The 20,927-nt window shown below is 34.7% G+C and overlaps 1 protein-coding gene across 1 annotated transcript in view; it reads left to right on the forward strand.

Annotated features, from left to right (window-relative positions):
• Nucleotides 1-20,927, forward strand: part of LOC150093636 (ataxin-7-like protein 3) — a 208,352-nt gene that overhangs the window by 96,865 nt on the left and 90,560 nt on the right. The window contains exon 6 of the mRNA XM_090413034.1: nucleotides 11,222-11,304. Coding sequence (XP_090269160.1) covers nucleotides 11,222-11,304 — 83 coding nt within the window. The remainder of the gene's footprint in view (nucleotides 1-11,221; nucleotides 11,305-20,927) is intronic.

Below are 20,927 nucleotides of genomic sequence, written 5' to 3' on the forward strand. Positions count from 1 at the left end.
TGACCCAGCTCTCAGATCCATAAGTTAAAAGCGGTTTGAAAATTGTCTTGTATACAGCTAATTTAGTGTTCTGACTAATTTCTCTCTTATTCCATATGAATTTATTCAATTGACTTCCTACCATACCAGCTTTGTTGATTCTGTTGTCTATTTCCATATTTAATTTACCATCTTCACTAAAAGTCATGCCTAAGTAGCTGAAATGTTTTACTTGTTCCACAGGCTCTCCATTCACAACACAATTGATATTTTCAATGATTCTGCCTATTTTCATTGTCTTTGTGTTTTTATTGTTGATCTTCATACCATATATATTACAACAGTTATTCAATTTAGTCAGGGAATCTTGCAGACTTGTAGTGGATTTATTTAGAAGTATAACATAGTCCGCATAAAGCAAAGAGCTGACATTAACATCTCCAATTTTGATATCATATTTAATACCACTTTCCTTCATAATGTGATCCATATAGATAATGAATAACAGAGGGGATAATGTATATCCTTGTCTCACACCAGATTTAACATTAAACCATCTTCCTGTACTTCCTTCAATTCTAACTGCTGACTTACAACTCAAATAGAGACTAAGTATTGCTTGATATAATGTCCCATTGACACCATATAACTGTAGCATATTGAATAGCTTCTCTCTCTCTTGGCACCTTGTCATACGCCTTTTCCAGATCGACAAAACTTAAATACAGATCTTTGTTATAACCCATGATTTTTCAACTATTTTTCGTAAAGTGAAGATCTGATCCTGACAGCCTCTATTTGGCCTGAATCGAGCTTGTTCTTCACCAAGCTTTTCTTCCACACTTCTTCTCAACCATTTCTCAAGTATAATTGCATAAACCTTACCAGGAACACTCAGTAGGTAAATACCTCTGTACTTCTCACATTCAAATTTATTTCCCTTTTTATATATGGGTACTATGAGAGCTCTACTCCAATTATCGGGAATTTGTCCTTCTGTCCAGGCCTTCTGAACTATGCAGTGCAGCCACTGTAAGACTTTTATATCACCATACTTCAGCTTTTCTGGTCGAATATCATATACTCCTGCTGCCTTTCCACATTTCAATCATTTGATGGCTTTTTCTACTTCAATTATGGATATGTATTCCTGACTCTATGCATGTTAGTGTTTTTTACCACTGTGCTATCACTGCTTGTTTCATTTAGCAATTTTTAGAAGTAATTACTCCATACTTCAAGGATATCTATTTCTCCCATTTTCATGTCACCTTTATCATCTCTAACTCCTTTTAAAGCACTCTTTCCTCCATTTCTAAGCTTCTTCAACAACCTCCAGAATATTTTGCCACCTTCTTGATATTTATTTTCTATGTTCTTGCCAAAGTCCTTCCATGAATTTTGTCTAGCTAGCTAGTTTTACGGTGTTTAGCTTTCTTATATTTGTCTCTGTATTCTCTAAGAGCACAAGCTAACTTATTTGCCAGGAACTTTTGACATGCTTTCCCCTTTTCTCCCACTGCCTCCCCAACTTCCCGTGTCCACCGTGGAGCTCTGATTTCTCTATCCCTGCAGACAACCTCACCAGATACCTCTCTTGCTGAATCAGTCAATGTTTTCCTCAGGGCTTGATACTGAATCTCTAAGGTTTGGTTCCTATTCTCAAACTCTTTCATTTTTTCTTCAGTAATGTTTGTGTATTTTAGTCCACAGTTCACATCCGAGAGCTGCTCAACTTTTATTCGCTTTAAAATTTACATGTTCTTCTTTTCAATTTTATCCTGCTCCAGACTAAATGGTGATCACTTCCAATTTCAAATCCTCTGTACACTCTGGTGTCCTGCACCAGGGAGAAAACATCACCATCAACAATAACATAGTCAATGAGACTTTTCTTATTCCTTGCCTCTTCTCTCCATGTGAATTTGTGCACATTTTTATGTTGGAACACGGTGTTAGTAATAACCAGTCCATGTCCTGAGCAAAAATCCAACAGGTTTTTGCCATTATTATATTATTGGCTTTGCTCTTTTCTCCAAATTTTCCCAAAATATTTTTGTATGTCTGACAATCATTTCCTACTCTGCTATTTAGATCCCCAACAAGGATCAATTTTTCATTGTGTCAGTTGCTTTTTCTAGAGTCTCAAAAAATTCCTCCACTTCTACCTTAGTAGAACCTTCTGCAGGACCATAGGCATAAATAAGTCTCATTGTCCAGTTCCCCATTCTGATATTTGCCCACATCACTCTATTTGAGACTCCCTGCCATTCAAGAAGATTAGCCTCGTATTTAGTGTTGAATACTATGACTACTGCTTCTTTTCCTTAATTGTCATTGCTTGAATATAACATTTTGTATTTATTGCTCAGAAGGATCTCACCAGTTTTTGTCTTTTTCGTTTAAGTCAGCCCTATTATGTTGATCTGATACTTATCTCATTCCTCAGCTAGCTCCGTTTCTTTGCCATTCAGGCTTCTTATGTTGATAGTACCGATCTTTAACTCTGAGGATGTTGAGTTGGGTTTTTTTTAGGATTTGTTCCAGTAGCTGACTTTTCGCGTTTTGTCCTGGTTCCCTGACAAAAACAACAGGGGTCTTGTTTAACTGGGCGATGCCCTAGCCGGCATGAAATTCTGTCATGTTGTGCCATCATTTTGTATTTTGGTTTAAGCGAATAAGAATACAATTTGGTCGGCTAAATCCCAAATTTGCTTGCCGATCCTCATTCGTTCAGTATCTAGGTAGATACCCAACAGGGTGCACCAAGAGAAGGTGAGGATTGGACTTTAGGTCAGAAGCTCTGGTCGGTTCTCTACATTCCTTTATAGGCTATGTGAAGGTCTCCTCTCAGTTATACAGCTTTGATGTTAGCATAAGAAATTATGTATAACTGTGGAAGGGGGGGGGGATTAGTCTCTGCTGTAAGGCTGGTTTGGTCAGATCCACATGAGATTATGTGAATGTGGGTATTTCAAACTTAGTTTTTTTTTTTTTTTTTTATTATATTATATTTTATTTTTTACTGGCTTGATGCAATAGGTTTTTGAAATATGTAGTCCAGTTCTGTTATGCAGATTGGTTGAGGGGTGCATATTATTCTGTACTGATATTGTTTGCTTTGCCTTCTTACTTGTCCCTATGATGTTTTCTCTGAATCTTTTACTGGTGAAATGTGCACTCACTGGTTGTGGTGGTAGTCTGTCTTTCTTTCATTGTTGTTCTGTGGTTGCAACCAGTACACTGAATGCTGTGGCAATTGATTCTGTTAGAGTTTATAACTTCGTCCTTTTCTTTAATATATTTCATCCTTCTTTCAATAATAATAATATAGTGAATTAAATACTATAATTGTATAATTTATATAACACCGACTTATAATCTTGCAGAAAATCGTGACTATCAGAAAAGCATATGATATATATAATAGGCCTAACTTGTGACATACTTACCTAATGGAAATATTATTATTATGGGGGGGGGCTGCAAAGTTCTGATAATCACCTAGAACAAAAATGATATTAAAATAACTCTTCTTATGTATCCTAAAAGAAAAAGAACAAATTATTATAATTTGATGAAACATGGGGGTTAAAGGATTTTAAAATATGTTTTTCTTGTGGTTATATCTGCTTTAATATCATTTTTGTTCTAGGTGTTTATCAGAACTTTTCACCCCGCCTCATATTATATTTTTGCTATTAACAGGTTTTATTATATACAGTTGTGTGGCTGACCAAAACTTTTGAAAATAATCAGTATAAATGAAATCAACAGATTCTTTTGTAAGAGAAAATTATAGAATTATTTCAAGCTTAACTCACTGTGAGTATTAATCCTATTAAACTACATTCCTTTCTTGTAGAAATTACTTACGTATTTGTTTTCCTTATGAAAATAATGCAGTCAGAATCAACACTGTTGTTTGGAAATCTGTGTTAAAATCAATCTCAGCTAGTATGCAAAGAACCATGAAAGTGGAAGGTGTGTTTCTCCCAGAAACTTAAGTTTTAACTGTAAAATAGATCCTTCTGAGAATACGTGCAATTTAATGCATAACGAACTGCCTAATAACTTAATTGCGTTATCTTGGTGTTATCTAAAAATCACTGTACCAATGATATTAAAATAACTCTTCTTATCTATCCTAAAAGAAAAAGAACAAATTATTACAATTTGATGAAACATGGCTGTGAAACAGTGAAACAAACTCTATAAACAAGAAGGTTGCATTGCTTTATGACATTGACCAAATGGTTAATTATTTGGTAAATTAGTAACTAATTAACAAACAGTTCAGAAGCAAAAACATGTTGACCTTGTTTACTTTGGTTTCTGGTTTCTGAGCAGATAGTGTCTCAGTTTAATCAACAGACTGTAGGTTTAAATCTCACCATAGGCATCAATGTTTGTGATTGTCGTTAGGTGGTAAGAATTTCTTCACCCTGTGCGAGGTTACCACCTTGCTAGTATATTAGTATATTAATGCCCTGAAGTAGTTTGAAAAATTTCTGTCTATAGAAGAGTTACTGGATTATCTTACTCTTAGTTTACCCACATACTAATATTACATAGGGTTTTCATCCTTTCTCCAAAATATGCTAATATTTTTTTAAAATGTGAGAAACTCAGTATCAGTGAAGTGTGACCAATTTGTGTAGTGCTTTTTTAATTTGGTTAATGTTTAATTATTAGCAAAAATATTTGAACCCCAAAACATTGAACCAACACATCTGAAAATGGTTAAAAGGTTTTTAACCTAGATAACTGAAAAATGCATGAAATTCATTAATGCCCAGAAATACAACCAGTCACATAATATTTTAATGCCGCCTGTGAAAGCATGTTACATTAGGTTATACACCCTTGTATACATTAGTCAAGGGTGGACTAAGAATTAGATGTTTGGAAACCTTATAGAGAACAAAAATGGTACTTTTTCAAGACACTTCTGTCCTCCAAGCAAATTGGTGGTTGTACACTGGTATTGAAGGTCATCTACTTAAGGACATTCACAAAGCATCCATACCCACATTTGGTAGTTGGAAACCAAAGATGTCATCTGCTCAGCCAATCAAGCTAGCAGAATGCTTATTATATAATAAATAATAACTAGATATTCTAAATATGCATATTAGATATTTAAATATGTTAAATTTAAAATACATTTGGAATGGAAACTTTCATTCCTCACTCTTCAAATTCCTCAACTCACATCTAAACCATGGTTCTCCAAAAAGTGTGGCAAGTCTATCCAAGAAAAGCAAACAGCCTTTCACATGTGCTTGAGGCCAAAACAGCAGCTTCATTCACAGCTTATAATTGCCTGCAACACTTATAAAATCACCATTAAAAGGGCAAAGTCTAAATTCAACAAGCATAAATGCAGAAAACTCACTGCTTGTGCCACTGGCAGGCATGTTTTCTGGTCCCTCACCAAAGCCACTGGGCTCTACCTTTGTCCATCTGCACTTCTTCTTCTATTTCACCATAACAGTAGCATTGTAAAATCACCTAAAGACGAGGCGGATGTTTTGACTTCATTCTCTTCTTCCATCTCCTTCTTCGATGACCATGGCAAATTACCTTCTTTCTTGCCTAGAACATTGCATTTCTTGCTTTCTGTAACCTTCTGCCAGAAGGACATCAGAAGAATCTTGAACAACTTGGATACTACAAAAGGCAGATACTACAAAGGTAGAATTCCACCCATTGTGCTCAAGAGATGCTCCTGAACTAACATATGTTTTCTATCATCTATTTTCTAAACAACTGGCATCTACCCTTTAGCATGGGAGAAAACTTATATATAACCATTTCCCGTAAAAGATGATAAATGTTTAATTGCACTCACATCAATTTTGTCTAAAGCAATGAAGAAGGTTATCCGCAGTCAACTTCAACACCTTGAGAACTGCTTTCTAGTTAGTGACCACCAGTATAGATTTTGCCACTCCAGGTTCACAGGAGATTTTCTGTGCAATTGCTCTTGACTTCTCCAAGGCTCTGGCATGGAGAGCTTCCCGGCAAGTTACCATAATTCAGACTGCTTTCGTTCTTGTGTAAATGGATCACCAATTTTCCCTCAGCTCGATCTCTATGTATAATGGTGTTCTCTCCTCAGACTTTTATGTCAATGCTGGTGTCCCTCAGGACTCCGTCATTTCACCCACCTGCTTTTTTTATTTATGCTGATGATAATGCACTTCACTTATCATACTCATTTGCCAAGCCATGCAGTGCTCAAACATCTGAAGCTTCAAGATCATCTATAACCAGTGCCCTGAACACTGATCTTCACAGTATCCTCGATTGGGGTGAAAACAACTTAGTCAACTTCAATGCTTGCAAAACACAGTTTTGCTTGTTTTCCCATTAAAAAGGCCTCAGATCTTCTCTGCTTATTTTTGATAATGCTCAAGACCAAATCTCTATTCTCAGACAGACTCTTACTTTGACCCTTTCTTGGTACAATCATATCACTTCTATAGCATCAACAGCTTCCAAAAAACTTTGCATCCTTTTCCAGTCAAGATGGTACTTCTCTGCTGAACAGTTATTTTTGGGATTTATACTCTGTATAAATCCCAAATCCAACCAACTTTGGAATACTGCTCTCATGTGTAGGGTGGTGCATCTAAAACTTCCCTAAAAATTCTTGATGCTTTTCAGAAAAGGGCAGTCTGATTGATAAATGACACTTCTCTCACAGGCTCTTCAGCCACTTTCCCATAGAAGATCAGTTTCTGCATGATGTTTTCTTTCACAGATATTTCTATGGATATTGTTCAGCAGAACTAGCATTCATTATGCACTCTTATTTCTGCCAGATTTACAGGAACTCATGTTACAGCTACTCAACATCAGTTGAACTGCATACTCACCAAAACTGCTACTCCCAGTCATCTTTCATTCCTTCCACTCAATTCTGTGGAACAGTTTCCCTCATGAAGCATTTTCAAAGGACTATAATCTTCCACACTTTAAGAAGAATATCAACAGGTTACTCTCTTCCTATCACTGTCCTCACACGGCATCCATTTTCTATAGGCTCTTCTGCCTTTCATATGTGGGATTATTTAAAAAAAAATGGAACAAAAATGTCCTTTTACTCTTCCTTATGCAACTCTGCAAAGAATTTTTTCGATATTTTATGCTTCATTTAAAGTATGTGGTTGTTTATGAATGCATTGTTCTTCCTTGCAGGCTGCAGTCAAATTTGTAGTAATAAGTTTTGCAACCTTGAATTCCCCCCCCCCCAAAAAAAAAAAAGTTGTCTTCAAAGAACTCTATCAGTGGAGCTAGTTACATGATCTGTGTGCATGTACTGTATTTTAGACTTCTGCCCTTTTCTTCATTGAGTAATTGCTTTATTAATGTGTCAAGAAAGGGCACTTTTTTATTTTGAAGTTGAAGTAGCCAATAAAAAAATGTATCACTAATTTTATACTTTGTCAATATTCAGTTAATATTCATGTTTAATAATCATGTTTCAGTTTCTCAGCACAAATACATCTGAATCTCCATTTCATCAGCAGTATGATGACTTATTAATCACTCTATAATTGTAGAAATTATTTTGCCTTGACATAATCAATTTGGCATTTATTCATTTTAGGCATACTTATAATCAAGCAATGCCCACTAATTCATGTATAATAAAATAACTCAGGAATGAATGAAAAACGGTTGTTATGAAACATTATATTAAAATTTTAAGGAAAAATTGTCAAGCAGTTAAAGTTTTTGTGATAAAAACAATAATAATAACTATAACTTTATTTGAAGACCAAAATATATTTTTTTCATTGTTTAATTGATGCACAGTGATTGTAATCTCATTCTCTTAGGATATTGATTGTATCTCTATAAATATAATCTTACACACAAATCTTTCTTAATGTTAGAAAAGGTGTTATTATACAAATATAAAGATATTACTCAATAACAGGGGAAAAAAGTCATAGTTATTTTCATTGATTATAAAAATTGATAGTAGTACAGTAGGGATAATGCTGTAAGAATTTTGTGTATGCCATTTTTGTCATGTAATATGAGGACAATGCTGCCTTTGCTGGAAAGACCTGGTTCAAAAGGAACCTGAGATACAAAGAACCTTCATAAGTGTGTTTGAATTGAAAGTGAGTTAGATACCCTCATATGGAAGTAACAAGGTTTTTCCTCCCAGAAACTCATGTAAACCTAGAAACTTGCTAGTTTGAATGTTTTTCAGCCTGTAAACCATGCAGATAGCATGAGTCAATTAACAGACATAATATAATAAATTATAGCTATTGTGCCATAATTCATACTACATTTGACTCTTACCTACAGCAAACATCATTATACCAAACTAAACTAAAAAAAAAAACTTCATCCAAATCTCTGCAGGGTACAACGCTTTAATAGAAGAAATTCACTGTAGTAAGCTCTTCACTATAACAAACTATTCTTGTCTCCCTGTGTTTGATGTAGCGAGAGTCTGCATCATCATTGTCGAATTCCTGACATGTACCCTCAAGGGGTGTACAGGATATGATAGTATTGCATGAAAAATTTACATCATTACTAACTTCCTATTTACAATTTTCCTTCAAATCAATCTGTTATCTGTCAAGACTCCAACATTATCAGATCTTATATTTCTATCTTCTAAGGCACTTTTTACCATATCAATCCACCTATCTTGGTCTTTCTCTAGGTCTTTTTCCTGCCAACCTGGCAGAGAATACTTGTTTTGCTAATCTGTCCTCTCCCATTCTGTTTAAATGACCGTACCACCTGAGATTAGCTCTGCTGACACATTCCAGGATGTTAAGCATGTCAAGTTCTTTCATAATATCCTCGTTTGTAATATGTATTGCCATTGATGCGATCTGATAACACCCCCTAATCTTTCTCAGGACTCTGATATCTGTAGTCTCTAGTCTTTGGTCAAGTGTTTTACTTGTAACCCAGCTCTCTGATCCATAAGTTAAAATTGGTTTGAATACTGTCTTCTTTATATCGCTAATTTAGTGTTTTGACTAATTTTTCTCTAATTCCATACAAATTTATTCAGTTGACTTCCTACCATATACCAGCTATGTTGATTCTGTTGTCTATTTCCATATTTAATTTACCATCTTCACTAAAAATTGTGCCTAAGTAGCTGAAATGTTTTACTTCTTCTATAGGTTCTCCATTCACAATGCAGTTGATGTGCCTATGTCACTAATTGTTACATTTAGCAGTTTTTCAAAGTAATTACTCTACCTCATGGATATCCCTTTCTCCAGTTTTCATGTCACCTTTATCATCTCTAATTCCTTTTACAGCACTCTTTTCTTCTTTCTGAGCTTCTTCAACGACCTTAAGAATGTCTTGCCACATTCTTGATATTTATTTTCTATATTCCCATGAATTTTGTTTGGCAAGTTTTACCCATTCTTCAGCTTTCTTACATTTGTCTCTATATTCTCTAAGAGCACAAGCTGACTTATTTGCCAGGAACTTTTGACATGCTTTCCCCTTTTCTCCCACTGCCTCCCCAACTTCCCGTGTCCACCATGGAGCTCTGATTTCTCTATCCCTGCAGACAACCTCACCAGATACTTCTCTTGCTGAATCAGTCAATGTTTTCCTCAGGGCTTAATACTGAATCTCTAAGGTTTGGTTCCTGTTCTCAAACTCTTTCATTTTTTCTTCAGTAATGTTTGTGTATTTTAGTCCACAGTTCACATCCGAGAGCTGCTCAACTTTTATTCGCTTTAAAATTTACATGTTCTTCTTTTCAATTTTATCCTGCTCCAGACTAAATGGTGATCACTTCCAATTTCAAATCCTCTGTACACTCCGGTGTCCCTGCACCAGGGAGAAAACATCACCATCAACAATAACATAGTCAGTGAGACTTTTCTTATTCCTTGCCTCTTCTCTCCATGTGAATTTGTGCACATTTTTATGTTGGAACACGGTGTTAGTAATAACCAGTCCATGTCCTGAGCAAAAATCCAACAGGTTTTTGCCATTATTATATTATTGGCTTTGCTCTTTTCTCCAAATTTTCCCAAAATATTTTTGTATGTCTGACAATCATTTCCTACTCTGCTATTTAGATCCCCAACAAGGATCAATTTTTCATTGTGTCAGTTGCTTTCTCTAAAGTCTCAAAAAATTCTTCCACTTCTACCTTATTAGAACCTTCTGTGGGACCATAGGCACAAATAAGTCTCATTATCCAGTTCTCCATTCTGATGTTTGCCCACATCACTCTACGTGAGGCTGCCTGCCATTCAAGAAGATTAACCTCATATTTAATGTTGAATACTATGGCTACTCTTTTCTTTCCTTGATTGTCATTGCCTGAATATAACATTTTGTATTTATTGCTCAGAAAGATCTCACCAGTTTTTGTCTTTTTTTGTTTCAGTTGCCCCTATTATGTCAATCTGGTACTTATCCAATTCCTCATCTAGCTCCATTTCTTTGCCATTCAGGCTTCTTATGTTGATAGTACCGATCTTGAACTGTGGTGATATTGAGTTGGGGTGTGTTTTAGGATTTGTTCCAGTAGCTGACTTTTTGCTGTTTGCTCTGATTCCTAGGCAAAAACAGGGGCTTTTTTTTTTTTTTTTAACCGTGTGATGCCCTGGCCAGCATGAAATTCTGTTATGTTGTACCAGTGTTCTGTACTTTTTAGGGTGTTGACTGAAGAATAATCTCTGAATGTCCTTAATAAGCTGCAAGTAATATGTTCTTGTTAGCTCAGAACCATGATGATGGAGCCATTTTGTGTGAAAGTATTGTCTCAGATCTAGCATTCCATTTGAAATTTTTCATTTGCCTTCAGAGTGCAGTATTTTTCTTTAAATTCAAAAGACATGGTTTGAAACCACCTATCTAGAATATGATGAGGACTTTCCAACTGTGGTTTTCCAACTCTCAGGATCTCAGGATTTGACTCTCTCAAAATAGGCAAACCAGCCAAAACATATACTCATAGCTAATTGACACAAAATTCTGATCTCATAATTTTAATTACTGTAGAAATAAGGTATTCATTCATTTAATTTAAAACTGCAGAGAGAGAGGGAGAGACCTCTAAACAATAGCAACAGTATATTATTTGCCTTTTTTTTTTTTTTTTGAATATTTGATAATTCAAGTGAGATTTTTTCCCCATGTATTTTAATCTCTCCTGAAAACATTAAAAATGGTAATTAAAAATAATTCTGTATTTTTTTGCCTCTTTAATATTTAGAATAGCTAACAGTGGTAAGGCTGACAGTGATGTTGATGATTATGATAATGACAGTGATTGGAATTATAATTCGGATAGGAAATGTAAGTTTCTCTTATGATGCTAGCTCCTCTTAAATCAAGTATCTCTAAATATTTTTGTATTAACTATTATTAATTTTAAATGTGTATTACCATGAGTTTTTGAGGCATTGGTGAGATTACTCACAATACGTAGTATCCAAGGTATCCATAAACATCAGTATTGTTTCCTTTTTATAATACCATCTTTCACATGCTTTGCAGTTTGGCCATCATCCATTTCTCAAACACATTATAGCCTATTTTGTGATGCCTTGTATAGGGTGGTGGTGTTGATTTGTGTCCTGGTGACTGAAGTTTGAACATCAGAAATATCCAGAAATCATTTGAGACAAAGTTTGACTTTTGTTTTAGTTGTCCTTTGTTAACCTCCATCAGTTTTGTTCTTTCTTTCTTTGCTATGTATTATATGCAGCTATACATTTGGAACAAAAGCTGCTGTTTCATCAAGAACTGAGCTTCTATAGCTCAGTCAGTAATGATTATGATGGTCTTTGTTTGGGAAAAATCTAGGTTTCAATCTCATCAAGGATGAACCTTTATAAGAGATTTTAAATGAAAGGTGAATTTGCCAATCTCATTTGAAGGTGGAAGGGTTTTTTCCTCCTGGAAATTCAGATTTTTTTTTATCCTGCAAACAAGCAAATTGACTAGAACACATGCAATCAACAGACATAACACACTAGTCTCATTGTCTTAGTCCCAACCAAAGTTGTTGTTATGTGCTCAGGTCTTTTTATCTGAATTGTATACTACAAATGCCTTAAGTGTTTTTGCATAATATATGTCAGTCACATTTTCCTTCTGAGGTATGCAATGCTGAATGACCATTTCTTTAGAGTCAGAAAACAGTATCAGCAATGCTTTTCTTGATCGCAATGAACTTTCATTGTGATCATTCCCCACTGTACTCTCAGTGGATGTACAGAATGTTTTAATAATACAACATAATTAAAGTACATTATTACTAATTACCTATCCAAATGAATCTGTTATTTGCTCTGTTATGGTCATATCTTACAATTGGGCCTTCTAAGGCACTAAAAGCTTAATCCACCTTTATTGTAGGCTTCTTTTCTTCCTCTAGGTCTTTTTCCAGTCATCCTTACAACAAATACCTGTTCTGTTAACCTTGCCATCTCATTCTGTTAAAGTGACCATACCACCTTAGATATGGAAATTTAGCTTAGCTTAGATTAGCTATACTTACTTATTCTTGAACTAATGGTGTTAGGTTTCTTTCTGATATCTTCATTTTTAACATGACTCTGCCATTGATGCTATCTGCTCGCTCTAAATTTTTAGAGAACTCTTATATCGATGGTTTCTAGTCTCTAATCAAATTTTATTTCTAAACCAACTTTCAGATCCACAAATTAAAGTGATTTAAATACCTCTTGTATACTGTAGTTTAGTGTTTTGGCAGATTTCTTTCTTATTCCATATGCAGTCGACTCCCACTGTTGCAAACTCATAGGCACCACTGGAATAGTTTGTTATAGTAGAAAAATTTCCATAATGAATTTCTTTTAGCATTGCATTGTACCTATGGAGCCTTGGTTGGGATTCAATAACTGTAACAAACTGCTGAAAAGTAGTTTGCTATAGTTGCTCACACTCTCCTTATACAGCTTCCTGGGATGGCATCTGTTCTCCCCCCCCCCCCCCAATCTCCAGACATTCTATGAAAAATCTCATCCATGGTAATTAATGGTGACAAGCATGTTTCTCTCATATTCCACATTCCAGAGACCAGAAACTAAATTAGTCAATTGTTTCTGGACCCTCTCCAACATCTCATCATCCTTTTGAAAACCTGGTGACCAAATCTGTGCACAGTAATCCATATGCTGCCTGATCAAAACCTTGTACATTGGAATCAAAATATCCTCACTTCTACATGTCACTCTGCATCATTCCCATAATCTGCCGTGTTGGCCTCACAATCCACGAAATTTCAAGCTATCCACCATCATCCCGAGATCTTCCATACCCTCCACCTCTTCTAAAATATCCTTGCTAATCCTATACTCTGCATCCCATCTTTCTTCCCACATTTTAAAATCTTACACTTTGCAACATTAAACTGGCATTCCTACACAGTTGCCCATTCAGATAGTCTATTTAGGTTCTCTTGCAAAGCTACAATATCTGCTCTACTTCTCATAATGCTTTCCAACTTTACAGTTGATATACAGTTGTTTATCATCTATAAACAACTGTATATCAACATTTAAGCCCTTTCCAATGCCATTTACATCCAAATTAAACAACAATGAGGGTCCTCCCATCCCAAAACAGATCTCTGGGGCATGCCACTATGACTTTCCTCTTCTAGGATATCACTCCCCCATACACAACCTGCTGATACCTAGCCAGTCTTCAATCTGATGCACGAATCTAGTATCCAACCTCATCTGTTCCATTTAATGACTAATTTGTCATGTGGCAATCTATCAAAAGCTAAATATACTACTGTATATGCTGCATCCCCTTTGTCCAATGCATTTGTCATCTTGTTATAATAAGCAGATTGCTAAAACATGATCTTCCTTTAGTAAACCCATGATGTCTATCAAAGAGATTCTACTGCTGTCAACCCAATTCTGAATCCTAGTTCTCACTAGCCTCTCTAACACCTTGACCATAACTCCAGACAAGCAGATTGGCCTATAATTTGAAGCCTTAATCTTATCAACCCCCCCCCCCCTTTATGAAGCAGAACAATTTTGCCATCTTTCCACTCCTTTGGAACCTGGGCTAATCTAAGACACTCATGTTAAAAATGTACATTAAAGCTGTTATTAACTCCCTGGAACATTCCCTCAAGACATGCAGTGATGTACCATCAATTCCCATGGCCCTGTTGACATCAAGCATACGTAATTCCTCACTTACCTCCTGCTCACTCACCATTCCCACTGTCCTAAAGTTCTGCATTATGTTACAATCACAAGATAGAATAATTTAGTAAACTGCTAATTAAATACCTGTACTATATCCTCCTCAGTGTTTATCATTCTTCCATTATCACTGACTACCATTATCCCCCAATAATCATTCTTCCTTCTACTGGCCACATATCAAAAAAAAACTTCCTAGGATTTCTTTTAGTGCCATTTGCTAACTGCTGCTCACACTGCACTTTCACTACCCTACTAAGCAAGTCACCTTCCTTGTGTGCTATTTGTACTCCTCATGTAACTGATTATTGCCACTCATCTTGTGTTCTTCCACAATGTCTTTTTCTTCAAGATTGCATGCTTAACGTCTTCAGTCAACCATTTTACACCTACCTCATTTAATCTCCTGATCTTTGGAATACACTTAGTCATTGCCTCTGCCAGATAAATCCTGAGTAGAGACCAAACAGCATTGATTTCCTTCCCATGCAATTCTTCATTCTACCATATCGTTGCTGGCTGCCTCCTGAGTTTGCTATAATCACCTGCCTTATAGTTCCACATATAACTATCACAGAAGGCCTGATATTGCTGGCCACCACTGAAGTGATCACTTCATGGTCACTTTCACCAATTGGAGGAAGATGTGAACTTCATTTTCAACAATATCTTCTGATGATCATGTGAATTGAGGGTCTTGGATTGAGATAATCAAATCCAAAACCCTCGATCCATGTGTGGCTTCTGTTATACACTGTTTAAGATAGTTATCCCTTAAAAACTCAAGAAATTCCTTCTCTTTGGTTCATGATGCTGTCTCTTCCTTCCAGTCTATATTACCATAATTGAAATTATCCATAACGATCATCCTTTTCTTATTAGTGCAACCAATTTGTCTAAACATTTCCTTCTCAATGCCTTCCACATTACCAGCTCTGTGCACCCTTCTAAACATTTCATCCTTTCCACCTCCATGCCATATTACTTCAAAACCACTGTCACTATTTGCTCCTTGCATCTCCACCTTAGATGTGCCCTAACTCCTTTGCCATCATCAATAGCACTCCTTCTCCCTTTTTGCTTTGTCTGTCTTTACAAAATACTACATATCCCTCCATCTCTATTCTTGTCGGCATATCATCCTCATTCAACCATGTCTCATCTGTAATAAAACATCTATAAAGAAACCTTAAACAGACCTCTGAATAGACTTACCATAAAATTTTTTTATCAAACCGGGACATTTTTGAGAGTTTGCTCAAAACAGAAAGTAATGCCTTCTACTCTAAGTACTTATGATTCAAAAGGCTAAATAACGGCGTGGTTAACAAAAAACAACATTTCGTAGTAATAATTTTTAATTACTCTTAACTGAACATAACTTATTCTTAAAAAGTTATTCATATTTATCACTAGCATGAACTTTCTTTAAAAATTCTTTGTTATTTTTAATCACGTCGAAAAATTCACTACAATTTAGTTCACTATTAAGTTTGCAGTGCAATACAGCTTTTACTGTTGATTCAGCCATTCTACTTCTTTCTTCAGACCATATGTTATTCATTATTGAGAATATTCTTTCAACAGGTGAAGATGTGCCTGGCAGGCTGAAAATGTATTCTATAATTTGAACAAGATTGGGCAATGAAATGTTCTTTTCTTTGAAATGACTGAATAGTTGTATCTATTTTTCTTCGCAACTTATATTTTTCAAAACGTCATAGTTTGCCAACCAAAAAGCTTTTGCAATCATCACTTCATCAAACAGTTCATCCATGTTTATTGCATTATTTGCAAGAGTTTCATTAATTTTTTCACCTGAAGCTTCAATTTCCGACCAAGTTAATTCATTGTTGTTTATCCAAGTAAAAGATTCTGCTCCACCAAAACTGTTTTCCCAAAGCTCAATGTAAGAAAGGCATCGGGCATAAAATTTTGTAAACTCTTGTAGTATTGTATTAATATTAATACTTCCATTATTTTCCAGTATTCTAAAAAGCTTTTTTGCTTCTTGGGGGTATAAATTTATTATCACGCTTTCCTCAAGATTTGTTTTTAATTTTCTAAGTTCAATGACAATATCTGTTGCACTAGCTTTTGTACTTTCCATAATCAAGATAGATTTGTTAAACAATTTGAGTTGCCTGTGCACAAACCACAAATACATTTCACCACAATCATTATCAAAGAACTGTTTTATCATCACCGGACAGTGTTCTTGTGAAATAAAATATGATTTCAGTCCCTCATAGATTTCAAGTATTCTGTCAATACCTATTTCAATTTCAATAGGTAGAACATCAACTGCAGTTTGAAGACATTGTGAACGATGTGAGCACCGCAACCAATGCCCACAATATTTCTTCCTAGTTCCTTCTTCAATCGACTGTAAATATTGTTTTCCCCTCTCCGTTTTACACCCCCAAAATTGGTTTTGCAGTTATCTCCACAAAATCCAATAATTTTTTTTGTTATATTATGAGTTTTCATAACTGGCATTAAATGGTTTGTCAGTATTTCTGCAGTTTCACTGGGAACTGATTGAAAATCTAAAAGTTTAACTTTTACTCCACAATCTGGTGCAAAATACCACACAACACATGGCACAGTTTTAATTTCTTTCCTCTTGGAAGAATCAATTGATATCATCATAAAATTTGTTTTGTTTAAATCTTCACAAAGTTGCTGAAACAACAGTGGCTCAATTACATTAACAATGACAGCTTCACATTTTGTTCTACCCAGTCTAAACTTTGTTTCAAAAAGCTTTGATATCAATTTAGATGAACAATCGGCAAACTTAAAGCTGAGATTGTGAATAGCAACATGAAATGCAAAACTTGCTTCTTTAGGCAGCTATTAAAAATTCTTTATCACTTGGATCGGCACCTTTAAAACATGACAATATCTTTGAGGAAGTTCCTGCCTCTGCTAGACTAGCCTTATGTTTCGCACGTCAAGTGATTTTTTATGTCCGAACACCCACCGTGAGCCACAGAAAATTCTGAAGAGCACTGTTCACATTTCACTTTGTCAATATGACCACAAACTTTTTTCAAAAATGGATAATGCTTTTTTAATTCATCCGTAAACACACAGTTTCTTTTTGGCATATTGAGGTTAAATTAATTTAATGAAGTAAAAAAAAATATGCCGAAAAAAAACACCGACTCGCAATCTAAACTCAACTAAGATTGAGCATGCTCAACACTGACTTGCGACTCAGTGTACAGGCCAGAGTCAAAGTGGGGGTATTCATGTTGCCTAATCGCCATTTTCCAAGGCTGCGTGTATATTCTGCATTTTTAAATTTTTACCAAATAACCGGGACAAAATGACAAACTGGCTGGGACACCGGGACATATGGTAAGCCTATCTCTGAACAAATAGCAAAGAATAATACCCGCCTAAATACTTAGGCAAGCTTCTAACAAAACACATTAGATGTTCAGAATCTTTCATGAAAAATGCAGCACACTTTGGAGAGAGAGAGAGAGAGAAAGAGAAAGAAAAAAATATTGGATATTCAAATCAACCCTTTAGGCATTTTAGTCACTTCTGATGTAGTAGTGTTATTTATAAATGTTCCAGTTGAAGAATCTTTAACCCTTCTAGAAGATCTATATCCTCCAGATACCACGAATATTTTTCAACATTGCCTTCAGTCATCCTTCTTCACTAGGAAAGGTAAAATTTATATCCAGAAATACAATTTATCTGTGGGCTTTCCATAGTTGCCTATTGCTAATTTATACATGGAAAAATTTAAAGAGAGAGCTTTTCACAAGCCTCCTTAAAACTGCAGGAAGATATCCTATTTTAATACAGATAGTATTAAAATTCAGATATCCTACAAATTTAAAAACATAAAAATGAATTAAAGTTAAAAAATTAGTAACATGGTACTGTTTGTATGTCGTGAACTAGACATTTTGTGATGTTATTTTTATATTTGAATACTGAAATCTTGCTTGGATATAAAATAAATCTATTTAAGTTAGTTGTTAGAGCTTAATTGTGATTTTATATGACCTCAAAGTTTTGTAGTGTTGGTGCCATTTGTATGTAAACAAACATTTACAAGGTATGTTGCTGTCAATAGCAAGTGAAGTGAAAGTCACTGCTATATTATCAGAAGTGATTAAGTGAACTTACCTCAGTTCATAGAATATTGTGACATGAAGAGCTGTTATGAATTCTGGCTGTTTCATTGTGAAATTGTTATAGAATAAACTTTTCTGCACTGTGAAGAAGGAACTTCGTCATTTCAAGCCCAGTGCTGAAATGCAGTAATGGCAGTGCACAATGATGGACTTGAGCTTAAGTTTCTCAGTTGCATTTCTGAGCATGTGCAGAAGCAAGAAAAACATTTTTAAATGTTGCTAGATTTGAACTGTCCATGGAGTAGAAAAGGAACACAGCAGGAGTAAAGCTGTGGAGTTTCTATGTCTTTAACTGGACTGATAAATTAGAAGAAAAGATAGAAACAGAAGACTGAGAGAGAGGATATCCTTGTGATATCCTCCCTCAATGAAATAAATCCTATATGGATTTATTTCATTAAGGCTGAAAAGGAACTTTATTGCTTATCAGTTCATATAGAAATAGGCCCAGTAAAGTTGTTTTATTTAGGATTCTCGGTCTCATAGGTGATTTCTAACTGTTAGCATGTTTGTTATTCCTTCAGAAGCTTTCATATAGAAGGCAGAGGTGTTCTGAAATGCTAAAATTGTTAATAAGATTTTAAGAAGCATGTTGAGGCATTCATATAGAAGATCATTATTTTATTTATTTTTATTATATTAGCTTGTGTCCTGTGCATATGTATGTTTTCCTGATGATGATTTCGATACGGAGTCAAAACATCGAGTGTTATTTTCATAATTATAAGTAAAATAACTACTCCAATACAGTGTGTTTGTCTCCATAAATGCTTCACAATGAATGCTGACCACCATGTAACCTTAAAAGAATATAGGAGGTTAATTCATTTTAAAATGATGATATGGTTTTAATAGTTTATTCAGTGGAGTTTGCTGTTGCTTTCATATTGAATAGCATAAAGTTACAGAAGTGTTTTTGATGAAGACAAGATTTGATTTTCTTTGGTGTTATGTGATTTTAGTTAGAATGCAACAAGAATTTGACTGTTGTGTTGCTGTCATATAGAAGCAGTTTTTTGTTAGCCTTTCTCCTGTGAACTCTAAAAATAAAAGTTCTGTAGGAGACAAGAAACTAAGGTTACAGGAATTTTGTCCATACAAGACAATATCTGTTGGTTGTTTAACTTGTGTAGTTACTATAACTACACAACTTCTTTACAATGTGATTGTAAAGAAGTTGTGTAGTTATAGTATTGCTGTGATTTGAAGAAAATACACTGGTGCTTGCATAACAGTTAAGTAAATTTGATGTTGTATAGATGTGTTTTTTGTAAATTAAAGATTTTTATTTATGTTAAAAAGAGTGTGAAGACTCAATCTGTTAATGGGTTTAATGAGTTTAAAAAGAGAAATTAAAAGGTTAAGTTTCACATGAGATATCTTGGGATATGAATCTGTGTGCAAAGTTAATTTGGAGTTTAATTTCAATGTTTTCTTTATTTTGAATTTAAGAGTTTAAACCACTCGGAGTGTGAAAGTGAGGAAAGTAAGTAAAAATATAGCACTCCCATACACATAAAACCATATGTATGATAGCAACATAGATTATGTATTGATTGTTTGGAATATACTGTAAAAACCTAAATAATTTATTTCTTAAATAGTTGTCATCCCAAAATTCAGTTTACACAAGAAATTGAAACACCTAACAAACTTCTATTTTTGGATGTTTTAATTAGCAAAAATAAAAGAAGATAGAGGAATAATGGCTGTCTGTAGAAAACCTGCCTTGATGCCACACTAATTTCATTATCCACTGTAGAAGTTATTCTAGTGGAAAGGCTTAAACGTTGGTTATGCATTATTACTAAATAGTTTACGGAAATAACAACATAGACTAGGATATACATTAAAATAACTTTTTAATACAAATCCAATATTTCGGCAACGTGACGTTGCCGAAATATTGGATTTGTATTAAAAAGTTATTTTAATGTATATCCTAGTCTACGTTGTTATTTCCATAAACTATTTAGTAACAGTAGAAGTTCGCAATTATCACAACTTTAAAAATCAAGCTTCTTGCATCATTAAAGATGGTGAAACAAACAGAAACGAACTTAACTTTCTTAAACTTCCAACAAACTGTCCTCTAATTACTGTTCCATTTCCTTACCCTACACAAGTGGAGTTTCTAGACATCTGTATCAATTTCTAAAACAAGTCAGTGTTATAGCTGCTTTAAACTGTTTTCAGATCCTTCAGAAGTCAGCAGCCATTTCAAAATACACACATTTATGAGATTTGTATTCTTGTGCGAAGCATACATTGGTCAAACTGAATTTTGAAAGATATAAAAAAAAACAAAAAAAAAAAAACATCTGAGTGACTTTGAACACAACAGAAAAAATAAAACTAGCTTCACTTCCCACCTATTTACAGAACATCATGAAATTGATTGGTCATCTGTTTCCCTGCCAACCTAGAAGATAACATCCTGTAAAAGACCAAGGAATCTTCTGAAGTGATATGTTCTCAAGGCATTTTGAGCAGGAACTAGATATCATTATATGCGATATTTCTTTCCTTATATTCCTGTGCAGCATATCAGATATCCATT

The sequence above is a fragment of the Typopeltis vanoorti genome, chromosome 23 (assembly GCF_054136105.1).
Source record: "Typopeltis vanoorti isolate ZY-2024b chromosome 23, IOZ_Tvanoo_1.0, whole genome shotgun sequence".
Taxonomy (NCBI): Eukaryota; Metazoa; Arthropoda; class Arachnida; order Uropygi; family Thelyphonidae; genus Typopeltis; species Typopeltis vanoorti.